The 26,876-nt window shown below is 54.6% G+C and overlaps 1 protein-coding gene across 5 annotated transcripts in view; it reads right to left on the bottom strand.

The window, feature by feature from the left end:
- The window catches only part of NTNG2 (netrin G2), a 75,148-nt gene extending 48,746 nt beyond the window's left edge, over positions 1-26,402 (bottom strand). For 3 of the 5 annotated variants that reach the window (XM_036854120.1, XM_036854116.1, XM_036854119.1), the window contains exons 1-2: positions 26,266-26,402; positions 21,528-22,587 (exon numbers count right to left, since the gene is read on the bottom strand). In XM_036854120.1, coding sequence (XP_036710015.1) covers positions 21,528-21,740 — 213 coding nt within the window. In that variant the 5' untranslated portion in view covers positions 21,741-22,587; positions 26,266-26,402. The remainder of the gene's footprint in view (positions 1-21,527; positions 22,588-26,265) is intronic. The other 2 variants (XM_036854117.1, XM_036854118.1) reach the window with 2 other exon arrangements.
- Positions 26,403-26,876: the final 474 nt, after the last annotated feature.

The following is a 26,876-nucleotide window of genomic DNA, read 5'->3' as shown; positions in this document are numbered from 1 at the left end:
GGGGAAGAAGTAAGGCTGAAGGGCACCTGGCCCCTTCATGGTGAAGCCAGGAACTTCGCACACAACACTGACCACGGTGGGACTGCTGGCTTGAAAGGGTGTGACGATCATGACATTCACTGAATGCCAACCATGGGCCAGGGCGGGCTGGGCACTGCACATCCATCCCAGCCGCATCCTCCCAGAACCCCCAGGAGGTTGGGCAGCTCCATTTCCCAGACAAGAAACCAAGTACTTGCCAGCCCTGCATCACTTCCTCTGGATCCTGTGGGACCCCAGCAAGGAAATCTTGGGGAAACCAAGCCCATCATGTCTGCGGCTCACTTATCTCTACAGATACACAAAGGCAAGTCACCTGCAAAGTGGGGCAGCACAGCTGGAGGGGTGAAGGCCAGGGTGCAGGGCGAGGGGAAGGCAGTCAGCCTGGACACCAGCACAGCAGAGAACGGGGTGGGGACAAATCTCCTCCACAAACACTGAGCAGGAGTCACCTGGACCAACTGTTCTACAGAGAAACATGTCATCCCAGGCTTTTCATTGAAGAGATCTTGCAACTGTCTCTTCAATGCTTTTACTTTTATGTTATTTTTTTGTGCAAAGGGTGCAGCTGGAGTCAGAGGCCAGGTTGTAAAGAGCAGAGACAAGCTACCAGCAGAAAATATCATCGAGGGCTTCCGTGGTGGCGCAGTGGTTGAGAATCCACCTGCCAATGCAGGGGACACGGGTTCGAGCCCTGGTCTGGGAAGATCCCACATGCCGCGGAGCAACTAAGCCCGTGAGCCACAACTGCTGAGCCTGCGCGCCTAGAGCCCGCGAGCCACAACTACTGAGCCTGTGTGCCACAACTACTGAGCCTGCAAGCCACAACTACTGAGCCCGCGAGCCACAACTACTGAGCCCGCAAGCCACAACTACTGAGCCTGCGTGCCACAACTACTGAAGCCCGCGCGCCTAGAGCCCGTGCTCCGCAACAAGAGAAGCCACCGCAGTGAGAAGCCCGCGCACCACAACCAAGAGTAGCCCCCGCTCACCGCAACTAGAGAGAAGCCCGCGCGCAGCAACGAAGACCCAACGCAGCCGATAAATAAATAAATAAATAAAATTTTTTTAAAAAAATGAAAAAGTTTACAAATATATATATCATCGAGTGGGAAAGCTGACTGCTAGCAGAGATGGAGGTAACCTGCCCGGGGAAGTCTGGCTATTTGGCTTTGAGTCCTTAACCAAGGAGAGCATGGATGGGGCAGTCACCGGAATTGTAAGCAAGTCTTAGGAGGAGGAATAAACAACTTCATGCAGACTGGCCTTGCCATCCAAACCTGTGTTGGGACAAAATCACACCACTGCTGGACACCGCCAAGGCAGGTTTGGGTCTTTGCGGAGCAGCGGGCCACAGTGTGGCGGGAAGGGCTTTGCCCTCTGTAACTGGGAGGGCGGGTACAGGGCTCGGCCGTTCACTGGCCACTTGAGCAGTCACTCCACTACCGTGAGCCTTAGGTTCCCAACTGCAGGGCAAGTACCACGAGGGCCGTGGCCTCCCCCGCCTCCTTCCCCACTGCAGCCCAGACCTTGGCACTTTCCGGGGACTCAGGAAAGCTCTGTCCAGTGAATGAAAGTCCAGGGAGGCTGTGAATGCTGACTTCATAGGCGGTCCTGAGAATTGCACCAGGTGCCACGTGGCAAGCACTTTGGGGGGCCTGGGCTTGTGGACAATGGGTGTAGGGAGAGCATCTTGACTATCACCAGCCCCGTGGCCTGGGCCAAGGGCAAGGTCACGGCCATGCTTAAGCCCTGCATGTGCTTTATCCTGGAGGATGGGGTCCTTTTACTTACATTCTGCAAAGGAAGGGGACTGAGCAATGTCTCAAGGTCACAGGGTTCCGCAGTGGCCGAGGTGGGACAAGAAGCCAGGGCGTCGGGCTTGGACACAAGTCAGGAACTGTGCCCCTCGCCCAGAGGGAAAGGCGGCTGGCGCCCCAGCCGTGCGCCACTCCCCAGAGGCTCGGGTGCCACCGAGGCGTGTGGGCGGACCCAGGGAACAGTTTAGCAGCTGACAGATTTTTTTTGAACCTGTCTGCCAAGTTGCTAGCTGAAGTCTCATCCTCAGCCCCACCAACCTCAGCTGGGGCTGGGGCATCTGCGGGTGGGAGGCTGGATGCGGGGGGCTGCCAGGGAGAGCCTTGGGCAAGGGGGGCTGGGCAAGGACTCGGAGCACGGCCTTCCCCGGGGACCCCAGCGGGGCGCTTAGGGGAAGGCGAGGCAGCACAGCTCCGTCTTACAGAACAGGACTTAGGCAGGAGCAAAAGTGGGGGGAAGTCAACACACAGAGGAGCTAGCACCACCCTCCGCCTTGGATGATGCTTCTAGAACTTCGGGGGAAACTCTTTGGGCCTGGTAGCCGACCCATGAGGTCATGGAGTTGGGATCCCGGAGACCGTCCCTGACCCCGTGTGTGACCTTGGGTGGGGCCTTGCCCTGCCTGTGCCTCGGTTTCCCCGTTCATGAAACGACTGAGCTCTGACTCTCACCTCCCCAAGTCCAAGTTCCTCGGTCGCCCACACCAGTTCGGAGAAAGGATGCAGAGACACATCCCCACCCCCTCATCCCAGGGAGAAAGCCAGGGTGCCGGGGGAATTCTCCTTAACAAATTATTTCCTATTTATTGGTAAGAAAAGTTGCAGCGGGGATAAATTATTAACAAATCGGAAACGGAGATTCTGTTGGGAGCCGGTTCTAATTCTAGCTGCCCGGAAGTCTCTACCTCTCCCCTCCCTCCCTCCCTCCCTCTGCTCCTCCCCCCGCCCCGCCCCCCTTCCCCTTCTGCGGTTTCATTGATCCCTGTCCTGCCTCTAACTCCTCCCAACCCGATCCCCCAGGCCTCTCTCCCTTCCCTTTTTTTGGTTTCTTTTGGAGCAAAAGCCCTGGACAGCAGCAAGGTCACCCCTCCCTGCTCGTGAATCAGCAGAAGCCGACCCTCGTGTTATTTCAGGGCAGGAGCTACAGCTGGCCAGGGAGGTTCCTCTTGTATTTTTCTGGTTTTGTTTCTCCTTGGAGCCATTTCTTCCCAGCCTGGCCGTCACTCAGGCAGGGGAAGGTGTCTTCCCAGGGCTCATCCATCCTGGCAATGAATCTCCAGAAGCCACAGTGATGTCCTCCCCACCCCCACCCCAGACCCTGATCCCGAGCCAGCCACCGTGGGCATCTCCTGGTCCAAGGTCTGCCTTGGACCCAGAGTCTTGGGCCACCTCCTGAGCCTGGCCAGGCCGTAACTTAGGAAACGCACTTCAGTTCTGCAGCTGCTTGGAGCAGCCCACCACTCTGCTCCAGCCCCCCTTTCATTTCACCCCTGCCCACATTTACCTCCTTCCAGAACCTTCCGTGACTGAGACTGGACTCTGGGACAGCAGGGGCCGGGTCTGGCTCATCCTTGCCATCCCCCACTCCCAGTAGTGATTTGCACAAAGTGGCATTTGATAAATATTTCCAAACTCAGTGAGGATCCCTGACAGTTGGATCTAAGGATGGTATCTGTTGAGCAGTTATTCAACATGTCCTTTGCTTTTTTTTTTTTTTAAATATTTTGGCTGCACCGCGAGTCATGCGGGATCTTATTTCCCCAACCAGGGATCGAAGCCGTGCCCCCTGCAGTGGAAGCGCGGAGTCCTAACCACTGAACTCCAGGGAAGTCCCAATGCGCCCTTCCTAACGTGCCTCACTGGATCCCTTTGCTCTGGCGCGGCTCAGAGAGGGTAAGCGACCCTCCCGGCATCACCCAGGGAGGACTGTGCGTTTACTGAGGGGAGTGGAAAACAGCCGGCCCAGGTGCTGCTCTAGCAGCGGGGCAGGGACCCACTTCCTCAGTCCTCCTCGCCCTGACTCCGACTTCCCCGACAGACCCAGCCAGCCAGCCCTTCTGACCACCCGAGGCGTAGGGCTGGCCCGGCGGACGAGCTGTCCAGGAGACGGGCAAGGATGCAACGCCAAACACTGCTTCCACCACTGCACACCCAGAGAGGCTGTCCGTCAGCTGAACAGCCAGAGAGGGTGGGGTGAGGTCTTGCCAAGGCTCTGGCTAGACAAGGGTTAATCTCTCCAGGAACTCAAAATTGTATTCCTTTAAAAAAAAAAAAAAGGAAATATTTCACTCGGTCCTGGGCATATGCAGATTCTTGCCACAGCCAGATTGTTAGGAATGTTTGGGGTGGGAAATTCTATCCCAGCTGAAGAGTGCCTGGGTTGATCCCTGTAGGACCCCCCCCCCACGGGCACCTGCTGCACCCCAGCCCCTCACTGGGTACCACATAACTGACCAGATCCACGTGGGCATCTCTCTCAGACAAGGGGATGGCAGCTCTTCATTTGCATACCTTCCATGACAGGGAACTCATTACTATAAAAAGCAGATAGGCCAATCTGGACTGCTGGCTCCTTAGAAAGTTTGGCGATGTATTTTGACTCACACTCTGCATACTGTCTTTGCTCCAGGCCCCCTTTCTTCTACGCGTTTGTCCTGTTTTCTCTGGTTATGCTGTAAACATTTTCTAATTGATTAGAAAAAGGAGAGTGAGAGGCCGGATTAGCCCAAGCCCTCCTCCTCCCCCGGTGCCAGGAGCTCAAACGCTTCCCCACCAGGGCCAGCGGGAAGGCTCGGCCGCTCCTCCTCGGCCCGCCCCGCACACAGACTCCACCTGTTCATCCAAGGACCCGCCTGCCTGGCAGCTGCCTGGGCCTCCATCCATCCTCCCTCCCTGCCCACCCCCACTCCCCATCCGAGGCTCGCCGCCCAAGCAGCTCAACACTTTCGTGGAACACATTTAGAAAAAAGTAAATAAAAGTAAATTGGGAGAGACGGAAGGACAAAAGAAAGAAGGAAAGAGAGAAAGAGAGAGAAATCGGGGCAGGGTTGGGGGAAGGGTGCAGAGAGGAAGAAAAGCTGCATCCAGAGAAGCCGGGTAAAGTGCATTATTGATTGAGGACTTAGAAAATGCTTAGAGAGTAGGAAGAGCGTCCTACTCTTTAAAAGCTTGAACAAAGCAGAAGCTAGACACAGGCAGCCTTCCCTAAGAGGGCCTGCTCTGCTGACATGAATATTTTATCACGGAGGAAAAAAAAGCGGCTTGGAGGATGCAGTACTGGGGGCGGGGGGAGGCAGGGCGACGAGCAGCCCCCCTCCGAAGGGCCTGGTTGGGGTACTCAGGGGAGCCGCCTTCCCCAGACCCCTGGGGCCTTTGCAGAGCCCCTCTCCTCCTCTCTGAGAGCTGCCCTCGGCTTTCTCGCTGAAGAGCAATGGGGCCTCGGTGGGTCCTGAAAGAGGCTGGTGGGACCACCGGCTGGAAGGGAAGGGCCCAAGAGGGTTGAGGTTGAAGATCGATCCCGGCAGCCCCCTCCCCTAACAGTTGCCGTGTCCACCCCCTGCCACCACCAACCCCTCCGGCCTCCCCGCCCCTACTTGCCACCAGGCACACTCTAGAAAGCAGCCGTGTGTTTCAGCTCCCCTGCTGCACCCCAGAGCACGCTCTTCGGATGAATTCCAAACCCAAGCTGGTCCTGGCTCTGCCCACCTCGCCCACCTATCTCGCTTCTCATCTTGCCTTGCTTCCGTTTTTCTTTTTTAAACTTCCCTACTGAGTATTTTTCTTAGCACCAGACATTGAGATCGTGATTTTCCGTGTGAAATTTCCTTTTCTCTATTCATGACGATCCTAATAATTATTTTCAAAATGGAGAAGCCAAGGCACCGATAGGTTAGAAAACCTATTCAATGGCACTTTGCTGAGCAAAGGGCAGAACTGGTGTTAGAAGCTCCACAATATATGCTCTATAAAGGGCCCGCTATGCTACCCTGCCTCTGCCTGTAGGGTCATTCCTTGGTTTAGGAAAGATGAAATGAACTTTTGTGCCACGGAGTCTACAAAACATATACAAAATTCTTACAAATCATTGTATGATCCTACGGAGGTCAATTTCCACCTTGTTTTGGACCCTGGAATCTCTCCTTCCTATCTTGATGCCCATCCCCCATCCCACCCGGGCTTCTCCACCTCTGTCTGGAGCTCCTCCCCTCCACTCCTTTGCAGGTGTCTGCTAACCCTCCCTTCCTCGGAGAACACTCTGGCCAACACCTCCCTCCCCGAGATGGGCACTTAAAACCCGATGGGCATCGGTTTTCCTTAGCCATTCTTTGGTTAATTACTGTGTGGTCCCCTCCCCACTGTGTGCTCTGTGAAGACAGGAGCGGGGCCTGTCACACGCAAGATGCTTAATTAAGGTTTGCAGAGCAACTCCCCCTCCTGGGCGGGTCCCCTCTCCAGGTCCTCCGCATTGAAAAGGAGGTGTCAGGAGTGGATGCAGCACCTGGAGGATGGGACCTGCCTGTGCCAATGGCCACAAGCTGAGACTTTCTAGGGCTTCTTCTTGCTGGTCTCTGAGGAGTAAGAAGCGGCCGGGTAGAGGAAAGAGAAAGAAGTGTCTGGGCCTGCCCCACCCCCGGGCACAACTGGACAGTTCATCTACCGATGAAGCCCTTGGTGGTGGTGAGAGACGCAAGCCTGAGCTGGTAAGGTTTCATTTATTTATTCCCTCACTTATTCAACAACTACCTCTAATGTGCAGAATAGTCCTGAAGAAGCAGCCGTCAAACCTGGCTGCCCATCCAAATCCTTGGGAAGAAGAAAGAGATGAAAATATTTCTGGGCACTAAGACCAGAAATTCTGCTCCAGGTTGAAAACGAACCAACCCACCAACCAACCAACCAATCAAAACCCCCTGCAGAGACTCAGATGCCTGGCCAGGTTGGGGTGCCTGCTACAGTTGGTCCAAAGAAGGGCACCTGTACAGTGATGTCAGCCCAGCTCTCACCATCATCCCTGCTTTATAGGTGAGGGAACTGAGGCCCCCAGAGGCCAGGCACTGACTCAAGGTCATACCTGCAGTAACCTTTGACCCCTTATGGGAGCATTGACCACCATGCTGTGACCACCAGAGTATGGCACGGATGACAAGCCTGGAGGGGAACTGGCTGGGAAGGTCAGGAAGGCTTCCTGGAGGAGGTGGGATTTCAGAAGGACAGGCCCAGAAGGATGGGTGGGCTGGATATGGACAGGTGGAGGGAGATTTGACCGGGCTGTGAGGAGGACGCGCTATGTAGCGGGATCGAGCGAAGAGCCAGACCAGACATGCAAGAGCCACAGGGAGAGAGGAGTTAATGTGCTTGGATGGACCAGGAGCCTGGTGGGTAGCAGGAGATAAGGCGGAAGGGGAGACCTGGAGCCGGCCGGCAGCCTTGACATTTAGCAACTGCAGGGAAAGCCCTGACTCTGGCTGGGCAGCCTCCTTTCAGAAAGAGAGGTTAAGAACCTGGGAACAAAGGGTAAGGTGGCGGCCAGCACCCTTCAGGTCCCAGGAAGCCAGAGCAAGGATGGGGTGCCTGCAGCTCAGATGGAAGGAAAGATTCTGAGAGCAATCTCTCTCCCTCTCTGGACTTTGAATTCAAAAAACCAAGATGCTTAAGATGAAAAGACAAGATGCTTATAGCTGGAAGGGACCCAGTGCCGTCCTGGGCAAGACTGAAATGTTGGTTCTCAAACTTGACTTCACCCTGGGACCACCCAGCTTGAATAAATCCTCGGCCCAGGCCCACCCTAGAGACTCTGCAGTAGCAGGTGGGGTGGCAGCTGGTGGGGCGGTAGCCCCGGCAGGTTGGGGGGATGTTAAGAGCTCCCAGGTGAGTCCACTGTGAGGCTCAGCTGAGGACACTCAAGGGGGATGGGGACCCGGACAGAACCAAGAGTCTGCACAGCTCCCTGTCCCCTGCCTGCACTCCTCTGGAGTCCCAGCAGACCATCTGGGTTTGGGGCCTTCAGGAAGGCTGTCTCAAGGTTTAGGAGACCCGGGGGTAAAGGAGGAGAGAGCCCCCAAATCTGAACCCCTATTCCTGCTGTGGAGACACCGCTTAGAGTGTTTCTCACATTGACTCACCTAGGGGCACCCCGGACCAACCACATCAGACCCTCAGAGGTAGGTCCCTTCCCAGGCATTGGCTGGTTACGGCTCCCCAGGAGACTCTGACGTGCAGCCAAGGTCAAGGCCACAGCCCGGAGGACCCTTCGATGGGACAGTTCTCCATGTTGGGGTGGCACCTGGCTTCCGGCCTTGCTTTCCTTCCGCTCCCCATTCCCGTGCCTCTCCCCCAGGCTGAGAGGCAGCCAGACCCTTGGGGAACCCACGGGTGGGAGGGGGAGGGGGAGGGCTGCCGGGTGCGAGCAGGCCCAGTGGAAGGCAGATGCACCGCTCCCCGCCCCCACTTCCCTCCACCCTCTATTTTTAGGTCCATTATTGTCCATTCTTGGGTGTATTTTTTTCCCCACTCCTTCCCCAGAAAAACAGATCGGATTCCTCCAGGCAAAGCCATCTCGCCTTCCCCGGAGCTGGTGCGTGGGAGCCCGCACACTGCCAAATAGACATGAAATAAGTGAATTATCAAATAATTGGATTAGCAGACTCCATCATGTCTCGGGGGCAGAGGGGGTGGGCAAAACGCTCCCGTCACTCCTCCCCAGCCCTCCTTGCTCAGGCTGCCGAGGAGTGCTGGGGGAGGAGAGGCAGACAGGGACAGTATACTCCCCCAGCAAAATGGCCACACGTACGTGCACACACGCACACACGCATGCACACACACAACAACCGCCTCAATCTAACCGTGAGATAGAGACGCAGAGCACCTCAGGTCAGCTAAGCAGCCTGGTTAGGAGCTAGGCACTGGGTTCAGGCAGCCTGGAGTGGAGGTGCCAGGATCCTCTACTTGGAAGCTGTGTGACTTTGGGCAAGTGGCTTAACCTCTCTGAACCTCAGGTTCCTCATATTGAAAATGGGCATAAATATAGGATCTGTCGTAAGTGTTCTGGGTGGGTTCAACAAGCAACTTCAGGTCACGTGCTTGGAATGCAGTAGGCACTCAATAAATATAAGCTTTTGCTGGTCTGAAGAGGTGGTGGAAGATGTGGAATCAAGAAAAGCCTCAGACAACAGGATCAGTCAGTTACAAGAAGACACATGGTGATTGTCCTGAGCTTAAGGGCCCCCAGAGGGAGCATAGGGGCCCACAGGGGCCCACAGGTGGACTCAGGGTGGTCTGGGAAGCCTTGTGAGTGTTTGCAACTGTGTGTGTGTGTGTGTGTGCGCACGCGCGCACGCGTTGTTCGAGGAAGAGCACCATGGATTCTCAAAGGGGCTGAGACCCCGCCAAAGAAGGAGGCACTGCTCTGGGGTTTTGCAGCTGAGCTGGGGTTGGTGTCCTGCCTTTGTCCATCCCCTTGGGGTCCTCCAGTGCCTGGGAGGTTATTGCTCTCTCCATGCCTCTCCCTCTTCCTCTAAGTCTGAAAGTCCCAAAAGCCAGAAGCAAAATCTAGGAATGCAGTGGGGTCTGGAGGGTGAATACACAGACCCCCTCTGGTGAAGGCAGGAAATTTACATCCTAAAGCGGGGACGAGACCCAAGGGCACCCAGCCCCTGGCAGCCAATCCAGCGTGGACCCTGATCCCCAGAAGCCCAGACCCAGCAAGAGGCCAGCCTCGGAGCTGTTGGCAAGGGGTTTTAAATGGTGCCTGGGGTGGGAACAGGGCATGCTCTTTGGCCCACTGGCTTCTCCTTCTGCTGTCACCTGCCTTTGCTGTCTCTTGATTCCCCAGATGGAGGGGACGATTCAGGAACCTGCAGTCTCCCGTATGGGCACCACGCACTTTCTGTGGGCTCAGGCAGGGGCGTGCTGCTGTGGCTGACGAGACTCTGGGGTTACCTGCAGCCTCTATCTCTCATCCTCCTCCTTTTCATCTTTTGCCCAAAAACGGACTTCTGCTACAACCGAGGGGAAATGCCCTGGTCGTGTTTCATTTCCTTTTATTTCCCTGGTCGACACTTGCAGTCAAGTGGACAAATGACTCAGGCAACAGGAGGGAGCTGGAATGCAGGACCGAGGGGGTCCAAGTTGTCCCAAAGCCCCCAGGACAAACTGTGCTGGGGGAGAAGAATGCCAGGTCCTTGAAGACGGGCCCAGGACGCTTTAATAGGAAGGGCAGCTCTAGAAAGCCCCAGGTGTAGATCTGGAGGGATCCACAAACATGGATTTAATTCCTTCCTACCAACGAGACCCTGAGGGGTGAGGTGGCTTCCCCTCTGTGGTTGCACCTTGAGATCTCGGGTCCCCGAGGACAGTGGTCCCAACTTTTGACAAGGCAGGATGGCACAGTGGTCAAGGCCCCGGAGACAGATCCTGGCTTTGTCGCTGCTGTGCAAACTTGGGTAAGTCTCTCCATCTCTCTGAGCCTCCCTCCCTTCATTTGCAATGTACCCGTCCCAGTGCTGCGGAGAAAACACAAACGCTATGCACAGAAAGTGCATATGCAGGGTACCCAGCCCACAGGGAGGCCTCGGGAAATGGCAGTCAAAACCCACGAGATGGGGCGGGTGGAAGAAACACCAGCATGTGATGAGACACACAAGAGTGTATCCCCGGCTCTTGCTTCCTGAAGCTCCCAGCTGAGGGCCGGGGTTGGACCACATGCACCCCAGCCTGACATCGGAGGGTAATCGCCAAGGCTGACTTTGCCGTGATCCCTAACATTCTGACCCCCATCCTGCCTCACCCCTGGCCTTGCCCACCTCCCACAAACATCCCCTTCCTGTCCGCCTTTCACAGTGCTGCCACAGCAAGGAGAACCACAGCTTGCGGACGGGCCAGGGCAGGGGTCTTAGGATCCCCAGGGCCTGCGAGAGCCAGCTCTGAGCAGGACTGGGTCACCAGGGGCTACACACAGGTGTGAGAGCTCACCTGAGCAGGCCAGAGAGCAAACTTTAACCTTATGGCCATGCCTACCCTGAAGGTGTAGCTCCAGCACACGCTGGGAGGCACTCCAGGTCCCCCACCAAATGCCCCCACATGTGGTCAAATCCAGGATGTGACTGGATGCACGGAGACCTGGTGTGGAGGGCCTCATGTCCCCAGGGCTCCAGTCTACTCTTGTGGGAGAGCCCATGGCTTACGGTTGAACCTCTCGGGTCTGCTGCTCCCTCACTGGGGACCCAGGAAGTCAGTCCATCCCGTTGGGCCTCAGTTTCCCCATGTAGGAAATGGGGCGGAAGTTGGACTCTATTAGTGGTTTCGTGTTGTGTTCACAGGAGCCCTAGGACTTCCGGGGGTGGGGGCTCAGGGGCCGGGGCAGGGGCAGAGGGTGCCAGCAGCCAGGTTCCAGGCACCCACTTTCCCCTGAGTAGTTAGTTCCACTGTAATGTGCTTAGAGATATCGGGGTTCCTCTGGTTTAGATAATCTCTATGACCCCTTCCAAACTGCACCATCTACTTGAGATGAGGGATAGTTATCCCCAGCATTTCTTTATCGCCTACTTTGTGCAAGCACAGCCCGTGTAGCAAAGATGGAGACACAGAATCTGGTGCCCTGATGAGCAGGGGAGGGGAGGAGGTGAAGTGGAAGCAGGAGATATTTGGAGACCAGAGAGGTCACAGGTCATGACATCCCCTCCCCAGATACCCTCCTCTGGGAATCACCGTTAACATCCCAGCTTAAAGGATAAGTTAGGAAAAAAAGGAGAAAAAGAGGGAGGAAAGGACAGAGGTGGGAGAGAAAGGGAGGGAGGAGGGGTGAGCATTTGGACTTCCTCCCTCCTCGGGAGGTTGAATGACTAGGGTCTGAGTTTGGGCCTGGACTTTGCCACTCAGTATTAGACTCTCAGTTTTCTCATGTGTAAAATGGGGACAATAAGATAAAGGTTGTTTCCACCATGAGGGATATTTGGGAGGGTTAGATGAAATACTGCACATAGACTGCTCAGTGCCTCAATGGAATAGATCTGAGAGTCCAGAAATAAACCCATACGTCTATGGTCAACTGATTTTCAACAAGGGTGTCAAGACCATTCCATGGGGAAAGAATAGTCTTTTCAACATATGGTGTTGGGAAAAGCGTATATCCACATGTAAAAGAATGAAGTTGGATGCTTGTCTGACTTCATATACAAAAATTAACTCAAAATGGATCAAAGATCTAACTGTAAGAGTGAAAACTATAAAAGTCTTAGAAGAAAACATAGGGGTAAGCACTCGCGAGCTTGAATTTAGCAATGATTTCTTAGATATGACACCAAAAGCACAAGGAAAAAAAGAGATGAATTAGACTTCACTAAAATAAAAAAAAAATTGTGCCTAAAAGGACACAATCAAGAGAATGAAAGATGATCTGTAGAATGGGGGAAATATTTGCAAATCATATATCTGATAAGGATTTAGTATCCAGAATATATAAAAAACATATACTACTCAACAACAAAAAGACAACCCAATGAAAAAATGGGCAAAAGACTTGGATATATATCTCTCCAAAGAAGATATATAAATGGCCAATAAGCACATAATATCCAGCATCATTAGTCATTAGGGAAATGAAAATCAAAATCCTAATGAGATACCACGTCACACCAACCAGGTTAGCCATTATAGTAAAAAACAAAGACGGAAAATAATAAACGTTGGCAAGGACCTGGAGAAATTGGAACACTTGTACAGAGCTGGTAGGAATGTAATATGGTGCAGCTGCCCTGGAAAACAGTTTGGCAGTTCCTTAAGAACTTAAATCTAAAATTACCATATGGGGACTTCCCTGGTGGCGCAGTGGTTAAGAATCCGCCTGCCAATGCAGGGGACACGGGTTCGAGCCCTGGTCCAGGAAGATCCCACATGCCATGGAGCAGCTAAGCCTGTGCGCCACAACTACTGAGCCTGTGCTCTAGAGCCCACGAGCTGCAACTACTGAGCCCGCATGCCACAGCTACCGAAGCCCGTGCGTCTAGAGCCCGTGCTCCGCAACAAAGGGAAGCCACTGCAATGAGAAGCCTGCACACCGCAACGAAGAGTAGCCCTGACTCGCTGCAACTGGAGAGAAAGCCCGCGCGCAGCAACAAAGACCCAACATAGCCAAACATAAACAAACACATAAATAAATTTATTTTAAAAATAAATAAATAAAAAATAAAATTACCATATGACCCAGCAATTCCACTCCTAGGTATAGACCCAAGAGGAATGAAAACATATGTCCACTCAAAACCTTGTACATAAATGATCATAACAATATTATTCATAATAGCCCCATAGCGGAAACAACCCAAATGCCCAGCAACCAATGAATGGATAAACAAAATGTGGTAGAGCATACAGTGGAATATTATTCAGCCATAAAAATGAATGAAGTACTGGTACGAGCTACAATATGGATGAAGCTCGAGAACGTTATGCTGAGTGAAGGAAGCCAGATAGAAAAAGTCACACACTGCATGATTCCATTTATGTGAAATGTCTGGAATAGGCAAATGTGAGAGACAGAAAGCAGACTAGTGGTTGCCAGGGGCTGGCGGAAGGAGGAATGGGGAGCGGCTTCTGACGGAGACGGGGTTTCCCGTCTGGTTACACAACATCATGAATGTGCTAAATGCACAACTTAAAAATGGTTAAAAAGGCAAATTTTATGTCATAAATATTTTACCCCAACTTTAAAAAATTTAATGGTTAATTTCATGTTATATGACTATCACCTCAATTCTTTTAATTAAAAAATATTTTTAAATGCCTTCACCACAAGAAAAAAATTTTAACTGTGCGTGGTGATGGATATTAACTAAACTTACAGTGGTAATCCTTTCACAATATGCACCTACATCAAATCATCATGTTGTACAGTACACCTAAAACTAATACAATCTTCTATGTCAATTATACCTCAATTAAAAAATTTGCAAAAGAATTTAGAAGCAGAAACCAAGGGGAGATGATGTGATGTACCGTTATGTTTTTAGCCCTCAGCTTTGTTTTTCTTTGTTTTGATTTTCCTTTAATAGACTACTATAACAAAGGGATTTAAACTTGAAAAAACATCTAGTGCTGTGCTGAGCACAGGATATGCACTTGGAACCATTCTGTCTGCGCTGGAGCCCCTCACTTTGTCTGTTTGAGACCAAGGCTGAACCCCAGCATAGATTTTTACCAAACTCCGAGAATGTATCTACAATCACGCAGGGATGCTGGGTGAAGCGGTTAATCTAGCCAAACCCCATCGTTGCACCGTTGGGGAAACTGAGGCTAAGGAGCTGTCCCAGCAGTGAGGAGACCCTGTCGGGGCCCAGCACTGCCCGGCTCGCATCCTGCGCTCACGTTGCTCTGACACGCCCCCCGCCCCCCACCAGTGCCAGCAGTTGGTGTGTGCTTGGGGAATTAGAAACACGTTTTCATATATTTAAGCAAATCTGCTGTGATGAAAAACAAATCAGAACCTGCAAACCAAAGCTGAACAGAACCATGCATGATCTGCCATTTCCCACTTTCCCCACCACTCCAGTCCCCTCCAGGTAGGAGCTGAGCATCCTAGTGGGCCTAGTGGGCCAAGTGGGCCCTGGCCAGGTCTGAGGCAGGAAAGCCTGGGTCCTGGGCTGTGGGACAGGAACAGAGCTTTGCAGTCTGGACCTCCTTACTGGGGCAGTGAGGGTGAGGGGCCGCAGCTTGGAACCTGCTTCTTTGAGCCTGCCAAGCTCTGTTCCAGCCCTGTGGCTCAGGAATTCCATGCCCTGTGGGCTCCCTCGGGTCTCTGCATGCCCACTGCTCTGCTCCTCCTCTCTCCCCCGACACCCTTGGCCTAACCCCCCTGACACTAGAGAGTGGTCAAGAGCCAGGCAGAGGAAGGTTGCATCCCAGCTCCACCATTAGTGGACCTTGGGGAGCCTTGGTCTATTCCTCCATCCAATGGCACAATAACAGCCCAGCCCACGGGCTTACAGGGAGCGGGGTGGGGGGGATGAAACAAACAGGTGGAGTGGGTCATCCCCTCCCCATCACCCACACACTGTCCCCTCATGTCACACGGACCCCTTCCTGCATCTCTGCAGTTGCGATTCCTTCTGCCTCATCATGGCTCTTCTGAATCTCTCCAACCCTTCAAGGTCATAGACCATCCCAGACCAACCCGGTGCCCTGCTTTCCCCCTCTGAACTCCCACAGCACATGCTGACTATACCCCACCTTACACGCTTGGCTAATAAGCTCCTCTTCTGTGATTTTCTACTTTTCCTTCTTTTGTCTCTCACGCTAAATTCTAGGATGGGGGAAAAAATCCCTTTTGGGAAACATTCATTTCGTGCCAGGCACCCAGCTGAGGGCTCTACATGCTTTGTCTCGTCTCATCCGTCACGACCTTCCTTTGAGATTGTGTTTAGCATCACCCCAATTTTCAGATGAGAAAACCGAGGCTCAGAGCACGAGGGACTCCTCCAAAGTCCCACAACCCAGAAGGGGTGGGATGAGCATGGGCGCCCGTTTGCCCCATCCCAAGCCTCAAGTTCACATCCACAGCTGGAGGGGTCTGCCTGCCCATCCATCCATCCACCCCCTGCCTCGTCACACGTGGGATTTAACAAGGCAGCTTGTGTTATACATGCATTAAGGGAGAAAAATGAAAATATATGAAAAATCAGGGCCAGGGAATGTAGAGAGGGAAGAGGCGGACGAACCTGGGGAAAAGTTCTAGAACCTCTAAGTCTCTGACACTCTTTGGAAAGATGTGTTCCCTTCCCCCTGGCACTCCAGAGGCTCTGCCCCCTACGCTCCATGGAGTGTCGGGACCCAAACTCATTCCCTTAAGGAAAGTAAGAGGCCAGGATCTCAGTCGTGTGGGCCCGGCCCTCACAGGCACCGCTGCTCCCATCCTGTCACTCGTCTGCTCCCCAGGAAGGAGACTTCACCAAGCCACAAGATGTCATGCATGGAACTATTCTTGTCCCAGGCTGGGCCCTGCCTCGGGCGTTTCAAGAGACTGAGCGGCTTTAACTAAGGGCTGGGGGAAACTCAGGTTCCAAAATCACTTCCTGCTTAAGGACAGAACTGTGCAGACCTCCTGGTGTCAACTGATTGAGAATCCTACAGAACAGGGACTCAAATGGAGATAAGTAGAGGCCTTTGGTGCCTCCTCTGTCCTGATTGAAACCCTAGTTATTCCTGTAAGAGTCAGCCCTAATCTCTCCTCCTCCGAGAAGCCTTCCTGGATCACACTGTCCCTCCACCCACCCATCCATTGGTTCAGTAAATGCCTTCTGAGCATTAACTGAGCCAAGAGGGAGGGATGCAAAGATGAACAAGGCAGCCCTGCCCCTGGGGAGCTCACAGTCCAAGGGGGAGGCAAATGTCAAGAGTAGAATAATGAGCATGGAATGACCATTGACTCCAGGCACTGTGCTCATGACAGTTCCAAATGCGTCTTCTATCAATAGTCCCATTTAAGGAAATGAGACTCAGAGAGGTTAAGCTTCATGCCAAAGGTCACACAGCACGGGATTCCAACCTCTACCTCTCTGCCTCTAGAGCCTGAGCTCTTAACCGTAGGCCACGTCTGTAAGCCCAATGACACAGATGTGACCAGATGGGGCCTTCTAACCCACCTGGGCTGGGGAGTCAAGGAAGGCCTCCTGGGGGAGGTGGGTCCAACCTGAACCTTGAAAAATGAGGTAATCTAGGTAAACACGAAAGCCTCGGAAATGAAGGAAGGAAAGAAGGTGGAGGAGGCAGCACGGGCCAAGGCAAGGAGGCAGGAAACTCTGTGGTGAGCTAGAGCATGTGGGGGGGGAGCGGGACGCACACTCATCCTTCTCAAGCTCCTTACATTAGGTCCCAGTCTCACCCACTCCTTGTTAGTTGTGCACCACCCTTAACACCTGCTGTGTTTCTCTTGTTGTTTACCTGGATTTGCAAGAGTTATCGCACTGCCCCATCACAGCTGTACCTGGCATGAGGTCAGCCCCGGAAACGGGACGGGAGGGCTGTGACGGGGAGAGGAGGGAGGGGTGGAGAAGGGTGTTCCCCAGGCTGTCCTCTGTGGGTTTGGGGACAGAACGCAGAGGGGAAAGGAGACCTGAGCCAGTGGGCTGGTGAGCTCAGTGCTGCTGGATGGGAACGTTTCGTGAACATCAAGGTCTGGCAGGAGGCATGGCATCTGTGACCTTGATTCTGTACATGGTGTTCAGTGTCATGGTGGGGAGGGGCTTGAGGCCCCCGGGACCCACCTGCCCTCTGCAGTCATCAGCCCAGCAGACCCCATGGGGTAGGGATGGGGCCATTTGCTCTGCGTCTGGGTATACGGAGGCACAGAGAAGGCAAAGCAGGTTCTGAGGAAGACGTGTGCTCTAAGATGTGCCTTCATGACCATCTCTGGGTTTTCCTGTGCACCAAGACCCAGGCACCTCTGTGTGCTCGAGTCTCCTTAGATGAAACCTTTAATGTTCAGCTATTTCACCGTGGAAAAGCCAAGATGCTCAAGACTGGATCAACGACACTATCAAAGCCTCACCCTAGAAGAGAACTTGCACTCTTTAAGCACTTTCAGATCTTCTGAAAGGCACTTCCTTCTCCCAGGAAGTTGGAGAGGTGGGCAAGGCAGCCATATTCCATCACGTGGGGAAACTGAGGCTCAGAAAATTGAAAGACTTGCCCCAGATCACCCAGCCCACAAGCAGCAAAGCTGGGATGCAAGCTCAGGTCTTCAGATTCCAGGCCTGTGGCTCTTGTCGGGATAGCACACCGCCTTTCTGGAAACTTCCGCCAGGTCTCCAACATTCAGGAATCACCACTCACTCCTGGGACCGCCACTCCTCCTGCTCTCTGCCTTTCTCCTTCAGCAGGGGCGACACCTCCTTACCCTGCAAAGGTCCCATGGGAACCACAGGCCTCCTGTCTGTCCATCATCAATAATAAGTATCACCCATCACTGACGGACCATGGAGAGCAGCGTTCCTCAGAGCACACCCTGCGTGCATCCGAATTACCTGGACTTCTCATTAAAATGCAGCTTCTGGCTCAGCGGGTCTGGGGCGGGGCCCAGGAGTCTGCATTTCTAACAAGGTGAGTCCAGGGACTACACTTTGGGCAGCAGTGTGTAGCTAGCTGTAGGATCATTTTAAACACCACCTGCCTGTTCTGTGCCCCCCACCCTCTTTTCTCACCATCTCTCTCCTGAGGCTCAAGGCACGAGGACAGGGTTTCCCCCTTCCTTTCACGGCAGCGCAGGCAGCTGACCGGCAACCTCTCTTTCGAAGCTCTGTGGGGCTGCTCCCCACGCCAACTGTGCCCTCCCCATCCCAAAGGGGTCCTGCTAGGGGCTGAGAAGCCTTTGCGGGCGCTGCCTTTCCCTCCTTCTCCCTGGCCCTGCAGCCTCAGAAGGCTGGCCCTCTCCAGCCAGGCCCTGGGCGTCAGGGGTGGGAAGCTGCCCGCCTTCTCCCGCAGCCCTCATTGAAATTTTGCCCTTGCCCAAGAATCCTTGGTTGAGAGCTCAGCCCTATTCATTCTCATTGTGCATTTAGAGCCAATAGGCTTTTTGTTCATTTATCTTGGTCTTCCTCCCCACTCCCCTTCCTCACCAGGCTGGAATTTACAATTCAGTTCTCAGGTGGCCTTGCGGAAGTACCCAAGTCCAGGGGGGGAGAGAGGGTCTGCACACTGAAGCCTGAAAGGAGCAGTCGTTCCGTGGCCCCTCTTGCATCCTCAGGGTGCCCCAGGGCTCATGCTCCGTTTGGATGGATGTTAGGACAGGCCCAGCACTCGCCGCAGGAGGGGTGCCAGGAAACAGGGACCCACTGGGCTATTGTAAGGCTAAGGGGGCAGAGGGCCACCTGGGTACCACTAGGGCGCCCCCTGGTGGCGCCACCGGCCATGGCTAGAGGAGTGAACGCTTCCTGAGCACACATCCACCACCGGCTGCCCTGAGACCAGGAATACAGGGCGTGGTGTCCCCAAGGCTGGAGAGAGGCAAAGAGACAAAGGCCCAGACACCACCAAGGACATAATAGCCACAATAATAAGCAAATAACAGCTACCACACATGGAGTACCTACTACGTGCCAGGACACCCATGGCGGGGCTGCATCTTTCCACTGGCACTGTGACTTGCCTACACCATCATCTCTGCTTCACCGAAGCTCAGAGAGGGAAGGCTGGGCCGTCGGGTGCATAAGCATGGGTCCTGGCCACGTACAAGTTCCCAGCCTGCCCTCTAGACCGAGTGACCTTGGCGGGATTTAGCCAACGCTTTCTAATCCCTACAATGGGATTAGAAGAGCCCCCACCTCAGAGCATCCTAGAGATAATTTAATGAGACATGCACAGAACCTGCTTAGGGAAGCTGCACTAAACAGTGGGGGGGGGGGGGTTTGAATCCATCTGGATGTGACCCCCTCCTCCCTGCAGAAGCCAGCCTAGGCAGCGTCCCCTTCTGCATTGGCTGCACATTTGTAATCAAGGGCAGAGCCGGATGGCAGCCCATCATGAAATATTTAAGTCCATCAGACAGGTGTCAGGACACTGAGGGAGATGCTGTTCTTCCTCCCCTGCCCTCCTCACCAGTCTTCCCAGGAGAGGACAGGAAGGGCATGAATGCTCCTTGCACAGCTCAAGGACTCATGCTGGGTGGCATCAGGACTGTGGCGGGGTGACCACTCCACCCCGGCCACCCCGGCAGCTGCACTGGGTTCTCTGTGTGTGAGAGGGGGGGCAGGGCGGAGGCCCAGGGCCAAGGGCATCCTGAGCCACCTCTGGCCAGGAGAGGGCCTCAGACTTGCATTTGATGGTCATCTCCACCCCTCAAGCTTTGACCAGAAGCTGGTCCAGTGATTTATGATTTAGGCACCCCGCCCCACGGCCCCGCCCCCAGCACATTAAGACGATTAATATTCAAAAGAAGAAATACAGTCAAGACTCTAATACAAGAGGCAGCGGTTGACTCTGCTCAGGGAGTGTGTGGAGAAGTCCTTACATGAGCTGGGGTGGGCAGCCAGCTTCAGATGTGGACTCAGAGCTGGGCTGCCCCGGTGCTGGCCTTGGCCCTGACCTTTAGGGGCCAGCCCCCTTGCCTGTCCCTGAGCCAGCAAAGCCCTGGGGTCCTCAGTGCAGTGGAACTCTCCAGTCCCTGGCTCCTGGCCCTGTGCTGCTTTCTCCTTCCCTCCCTCTCTCTCTCCCCAGCTAGCTCCCGCCAGCCCAGCCACCACCCACAGTGACAGCCTCCTGACTGCTGACCATCCAAGTGGGAACCTACCTTCCCAGGCTGACTGCTCTAGGATAGGACCCAAGCGCCCCACGGGACTGAGGCATCCTCAGGAGCCCAGTGGGGACACCGGCTCAGTCCAGCCATAAACCCAGAGACCTGGAGGCTCCCCCAGGACACATGAAGGCAGCAGCCACCCGAGGATGACACTGAGCCCTTCCTGTGCCTCCTGCAGCCTGGTTGCCCTGTCCAGCCTCCTGCCCGACCCGGGGCTCTGCCCAGTGGGAAGGCGTCTCTCGGGAGGCAGATTAGCTCAGTGACTCTGGAGCCAGACACTCAAATCATAGCTTCATCACTTCCTGGGCTGTGACTTTGGACCTCAGTTTCTCCATCTGTACAATGGGAATGACAATAGCTAACACCTAGGGGCACTTGCTCTGTGCCAGACCCTAGTCTGAGCATTTTAGGGTGCATTAGCTCACTTACTCCTTACAGAGACTTGAGTGTGTGCTATTAGTGTACACACTTTACAGATAGATGATGGAGCAGTGGCCCAGAGATGCCACTGGTCCAGAGCTCACCCCCTGAAACTCCTACTTTGTACAACACAGAATCAACCCAGCTCAGCTGAGCGGAGGACTCCATGGAATGACTCGTATTGAACTCTTAGCCTCCACACTCAGGGGCTTGCATAAATGATCCCCGCTATTATTATTGTTGTTGTTGTTGTTAATGTTACTTGAGTACTGATGTACTCCGTGGCTCTAAGACTCCATCTTTCACTAACTAGGGACTCAAGTGACAACACCTGAAAGTCTGCCTTCCCCCTGACTTAACCAGCGACTGTGGTCACTGCACATAGGGGTGGAATCAGAAATGGCACCAGCCACACCGCCCGCCCTGCTCTGACCCCTTCCGTCCTCCCTTACGAATCCCCTCTGCACTGCCTTCAAACCTTCCCCTGCAAAGTGCCAGCTCGGTGCTTGGCATTCCCTCGCTTGGCAAATCTGTTTGCTGGATTGGATTGGGTGGAATAGGAGGTGGCACCACAAAGGGATGAACAGAGGGAGGTCAGAGTGCAACGTTGCGAATAGTACTTTGCTCGCTTGCCCAGATGCTGACTTCCTACGAGAGAGGCGGGGCTTATCTGCAAGGCTGGGGAACCGTGACTAGTACTGTGGTTTTCCCAAGAGGAGAGGCTCTAGTGATCACCTGGCCAAGAATTTCCCCACCCCAAAGAACGATGTCACGTGACCCCGGCATCCTCAGGGCTGCCTTTGCTTTGGCACATTTCCAAGGTGGGACAGAGACCTGATCCCAAACCTACATGCAGGAAAGTCAACCTTGCATCTGGGTCCTCCTGCTCTGCTCACCCACCCCAAGGGTCCGGCCCAGACCCCCACCCACTTGGCCTGAGCGAACAGAACGGCGGGGTGGGGCTGACTTACGTGGGAGCAGAATCTCTCAGGGGGGTCTCCGCACGTGATGCCGGAGGGCTCCACCTTCACCTTGACATAGTCCTTCAGGCGCATCACCTTGGGCTGGCAGGCATAGAACTCCCAGGTGGGGCCTTCATCCGTGGTCACCCAGGATTTGCAGATGTCGTAGTCCCCAGAGGCCAGCGGGAGGCAGTGCAGGAAAAGAGCCAGCAGGTGCAGCATGGCGGCGCAGTCCCCAGGGGCGAGGCCCAGAGAGGGACCGGAGAGGTGGCGACTGGGTCAGGAGGGACTCGAAACCTCAGCATGGAAAAGCCACATCTACCAGGCGACGGAGGCCGGATGTCCCAGGGACTCTGCCAGGTTGCAAACAGCGAGGAACTTGTTTTTTCCAAGAGGCCGATATGGAAAACTCAGAGCCAGCGTTTCTCAGACTGCTGATGGGCAGATCGAGAAGTTGCCCACAACTTGGCGTCCTCCTAACCTTGGCATCACACCTCTCCCAGAGGTGAATCTGGTCAAATCAGGCAGACTCTCAAATTGTGACAGTGGATGGAAATGGGATAGGGAGAAAATCCGCAGGGATCTGGCATGAGGCCGGATCAGATTGCTTTTAATTTTTGTCCTTCCAATCAACCCAGGTCTTTAAAGGGCCCTTAATGTGTGATGTGCTCAACACAACTGCAAAACAACCCTCCGGCCTGCGTTGTAAAGATAAAATAAAATCAGGAGGTGTACCTGTTAGCTGCAAACACGTTCCCTCTACGGGATTGGACTTGGCATTTTGGGCCAATAAAAGAGATTTCTTTTCATATGGGCGTAAAGTGACAACAATTGTGCAGCTGGACTGGAGCATAAAAAAAGCGACTGAGGTGTTAACTGGGGAGCAGCTTATTTGGCTCGGCTTTGGTGGGGACAGGCGCTAATGGGAACCAGCTGACCTTGGCTGGTAGCCATTGGCAACTTATTAGGAAGTTTCTGAGACTTCAGCTCCCAAGCCATCCAGGTACCCGGGGTCTGGCTTGTCTTTCATTGCAAGAAGGGAGGAGAGAGAGCTCGTTAGCAACAACACCTGCAACAAATTAAACAGAGAAAGGGGGGGTAAAGATGTATAAGAACAAAAGCTCTCTGGCAAAATGTGCAAAAAAATGAGGCTGCATTAGCAAGGTGTCCCGAGGAAACTGGGTTATTTTTATTAATATAGGAGATGCACATTTGGAGATGGGGCACATTATTAAAAAGGTGATGCGCCTTCTCCTTATTTATGGGGGTGTCGGGGTCGGCAGAAGTGCCCCTGTTTGGGGTCAGTGACTTTCTAAAACAGCCGCAGGAGCCGAGACTGAATGGTGACTTTATCATGACTGACAAGTCAAAATGTCAAAACCGCCGAAGGCAGAGATGAAGCTGTAATCACAGGTGCCAATAAGGCTGTGCGGACAGGTTCCGATTAAGAATGGTCCACGCGTGGGCCAACAATTACGAACTGGGTGCCAGTAAATATCTCTCCAAAATTCTGAAATGGTGAATTTAATTTTTAACTGTAAGAAACTAGGGATGTTGAAGACTTTGACGGAAGTGACAATGATTTGTCATATTAGCTTTTTCCGATCAAGGCCATAATTTTGCAATCATCCCTTAGAGGGTATGTTTATAAACAGGTCACCATTATGATTGTTGCTTTACTATTTTAAGCTACCGGTAATTATTTAAAAGCCCTAAATAGACATAACTAAGATGAATGTTACATTGCGAAAAACACGACTCCAATAGTGTGGGGTGTTTCAGGACACTTGATATATCACCAGGAGAATTTGGTCCCCAGTGTGGGATCCTGGCCAAAAATACTAGCCAATAGGGCAAAGGTTACTGCAATGAGTCACAGCAGAAGCGCGTGTGTTATTAATTCTGGTTATTATGTCTATGATTATTGCATCTAAATTCCCAAACTGCTGACTCTTCAGCCATTGTACCTAGAAGGTCCTGAAGAGTTAACTACCTTTCCATGAACCTCCATTCTCCACCCAGATACAAATGCACTCCTGCCAAAAATGACAAACCGGAGTGGCGGGGGGGGACATTGTCCAAATGGGGGCTGGCCACTCCGCACCTCCCCAGGAGAAGTCCCCAGCCTCTGCCCCAAAGCTCCAGGCGGGGGACATCATAAATCTGCATTAAGGCAGCCCCTGCCCCTCTCTCTAGCTGAAGGGCTCTTGATGGAGATGAATGGGGAGGATCCGAGGGGGACACATTTTCACATCTCCCCTCTGGCTGTTTAAAGAGAAACAGTGTTACAGAGCCTGCCCAGCCTTGAATGTGCTTCTTGCTAGAAAACTCTCAGAAAGAACCCGCCTGGAGACTATTTTTACAACCTGAGAAAATGTAGTAAAAATAAGATAGCGCGGCCGGCAAAGGTTTGGATGCCTCTCTCTGAGCTTCGCGCTGCCCAGAAGACAGCACATTCCTAACTCATTCTTCCAGCCGCGGGCTCCTAACCGTTCACTCCCAGGTAGAGCGCTCCTGATGCGGGACACCAGGGCGCCGGGCCACGGCTCGCAGGGTGGGCCCGGACGCGGGCTTCCTTCGTCTGCAGGACCAGTGCTGCTCTCGGCCTGGACCGCACTGGACGCAGGCGGGCGTGGGGAGGCAGTGAGGCCCGGAGGCCAGGAGGCCCGCGAGATGGAAGAGGCAGCGCGCCTCGCAAACCTATTAATTGCTTTGCAGTTCTGCAGGCTTAAATGCCATGCATTCCCTGGAAAATGGGGTGGGGGAGCCAACAACATCAAAATCTGCGGGGGGGGGGCGGGGGGGGTAATAAATGTGTTTACAACTAGTCAATCAATTGGGCGTTGCTGGCATCGTAAGGGAATTGTGAGCTCAGCATGAGAATGTTACAGTCAGTTTTTGCCAAACAGAAAAAAAGGGAGGGGGAGAGATGCAAGAGTCTTCGGAACAGCGAGGAGGAAAGCACGGAGTGAGAAGCCAGTGTGGGAAATTTCAGAGTAAGAGGTTGTATCCCGGTGGATAGTTTTCTCCTTGGAAAATAAATCTTCACCTGATATTATTAAGAAACTGCAGCTCCCAGAAACAAATAGAATCAATGCGCTTTATTTTCTTTTAAGAGTCCTCAGGAGCCGAGGGGGGCTGAAAGCCAGGGTATTAAAACCCGAAAATTAGATTTTACCAGGATTTCTGAACTCAGATTTCTCTGTCGTATTGAATTAGCGCCTCTCGAGCTGGCTGGGCTGGAAGCTCCTCCCGGAGTTGCCGGCTGCGCCCTCGCCTCGTGGGAAACTTGCCTTGGTGGACGCGGAGCCCCTGGGGCGGGGGGTCCCTGGAGAGGGGGCACTGGGGGCTTCTCCCAGGACCCAGCCCACCCCCAAGTTTCTTCTCCTTTCCCCGCGGGGACAGCCGAGGGGGGTGAGATCTGCCTTCAGGGGAGGGTGCTGGGAGCCAGGAAGGAAAGGGGAGCCCGCTCAGGGTCGCGATCACCTTCCAGCCCCACCCCATCCTCCCAACCCTAACCCCCCCTCACCCCGCGCCGGTCCAGTAGGTGCCCCGCTCAACGCCGCCGCCCGAGTGAGCATCCCATTTCCGGCGGCCCCGGTGCCCCCAGCCCCGGAATGGGAGCCTTCTCGGGCTCCCGGGCGCCCCCCACGCCCTCTCAGCACCCAGATAGCCCCGAAGAGTTGAGCGCAGGGGGGTGGGGCGCGAGGAGGAGGCCTCGGCTGGGCGGCTGGGGCCGGGGGGAGTGGGGGGTGTGGAGATGGGGGTCAGCTCCCAGCCTTGGACGCCAAGGGTTCGGAGTCCGTGCTTCGGGTGGGCTGCAAACGGCGGGCGTCGCACGGGGATGCGTGCCTGGCGATCCCGCAGCTGCTTTTCGTCTTCCCGAAGTTGAGTGCAAGCCACGGGAGCAATTAATAATCACGCCTTTAAAAAAGGCCCGGCGGGCACCGAGGGTGCACCCACACCTGGCACCGCCTCCCTTACTTAGAAGACGCCCAGCAAAGCGCCGGGGAATTCGTCGCATCCTTTTCCCCAGCGCTGCCGCCCCCAGCCCAGGCGGACAACTTACTCCGGAGCCCGCGGACGCCGCGAGCCCACGGTCCCCTTCCCGCCTTCCCGCGGCCTCTGCTCCCACCATCTGCGTGCCACCCGGCTGGAGGTTCGACTCCACTCTGTCCCCAAGCCGGTCCAGGCACATAACCCTCCCCGTTAGCCCACCCCTCCAGGGCACGGAAAGAAGTTTCTAGCCGCCGCTGGAACACAGAGTTTCTCCGTGCAACTCACACATACCCAGTTTTCAGAGAGGGGAAGGGGATGGGAGGAATTGGGGTGGCGATGAAATTGGGGTAGGGGAATGGCGCGCGAGGAGGGTTAATTTCCTTTTCACAAACACGTCCAGGCATTCTGGTAACACCCATCCCCACCACTCACTCACACAAACGATGGAAAAAGACCCTGGTGGGGAAAAGCCAGCCAGAAAGACAAGCTACTCCTTTAAGATGCTGCTACAAATGCACACTCACACACCCCTCTCCAAGCGACTCGAGTCCTCCGCTAGTAACGGCCGCCACCAAATAACTTTTGCATCCCAGCCCTTGCTGGGCCGCTTGAAGTGGCTCCTGGGCCGCGGGAAAGCCTGCACGGTCACCGAAGCCCTTTAAAAATGAAACCAGCCTGGCAAAGCTGCAGCGTCTCTCCCCCCCCCCCGCCCCCCGCTCGCCTCCCGGGCTCTCCCCTCCAGCCTTACCCTGGCTCGGAGCAGCTTCCCGGAGCGGAGACCCGGGAGGCCGAGGACCGCCACCCTCTGGCGCTCCGCCTCCCCCGTCTGGCTGGCGCTGGGTGGGGCGAGGGCCGAGGGCTGCGAGCCGGCGCTCCTTCCCCGCGCTGCTCCCGCTGCCGCCGTGGCCGCCGCCGCCGCGGCCGTCAGATCGGGGCTGGGGAGCCCTCCGGCCGCCGGGGGGGCCGCCCGCAGCCGTCCCGGAGACGCGGGCCGGGGGAGGGGCGGGCCCCAGCCGCCCGCATCGCCCGCCCCGGCCGAGCGGGAGGTCGCCGCTAACAAGTGCAAACTTTTGGGGCCCCCTGGGCGGCTCGGAGGGGACCCGCGCTCGGGCACCCGGCAGCCCCCGGCCCGGGTGGGCTTCGCGGCTGCTCGTCGGGGCGCCGGGGCATCCCCCCGGCGCGGCGCGGGCCAGATGGCGGGGCGTTTCACTGCCCCCCTGCACTCCGCTCCAAGTTAATGCCGAGGCTAAATCCTCTTGCCATCACTCACGATCACCATCGGGGCTTTTATCTCTCGGTCTGATCCGGGCTGCGTAACTTCCTCTGTGTGGCTTTAACACACCATCCCACCACGGAGCA

This window comes from Balaenoptera musculus, chromosome 6, assembly GCF_009873245.2.
Source record: "Balaenoptera musculus isolate JJ_BM4_2016_0621 chromosome 6, mBalMus1.pri.v3, whole genome shotgun sequence".
Lineage (NCBI taxonomy): Eukaryota > Metazoa > Chordata > Mammalia > Artiodactyla > Balaenopteridae > Balaenoptera > Balaenoptera musculus.
The sequence above is the reverse complement of the archived record's forward strand: the minus strand, read 5'-3'. Positions and strand labels throughout refer to the sequence as shown.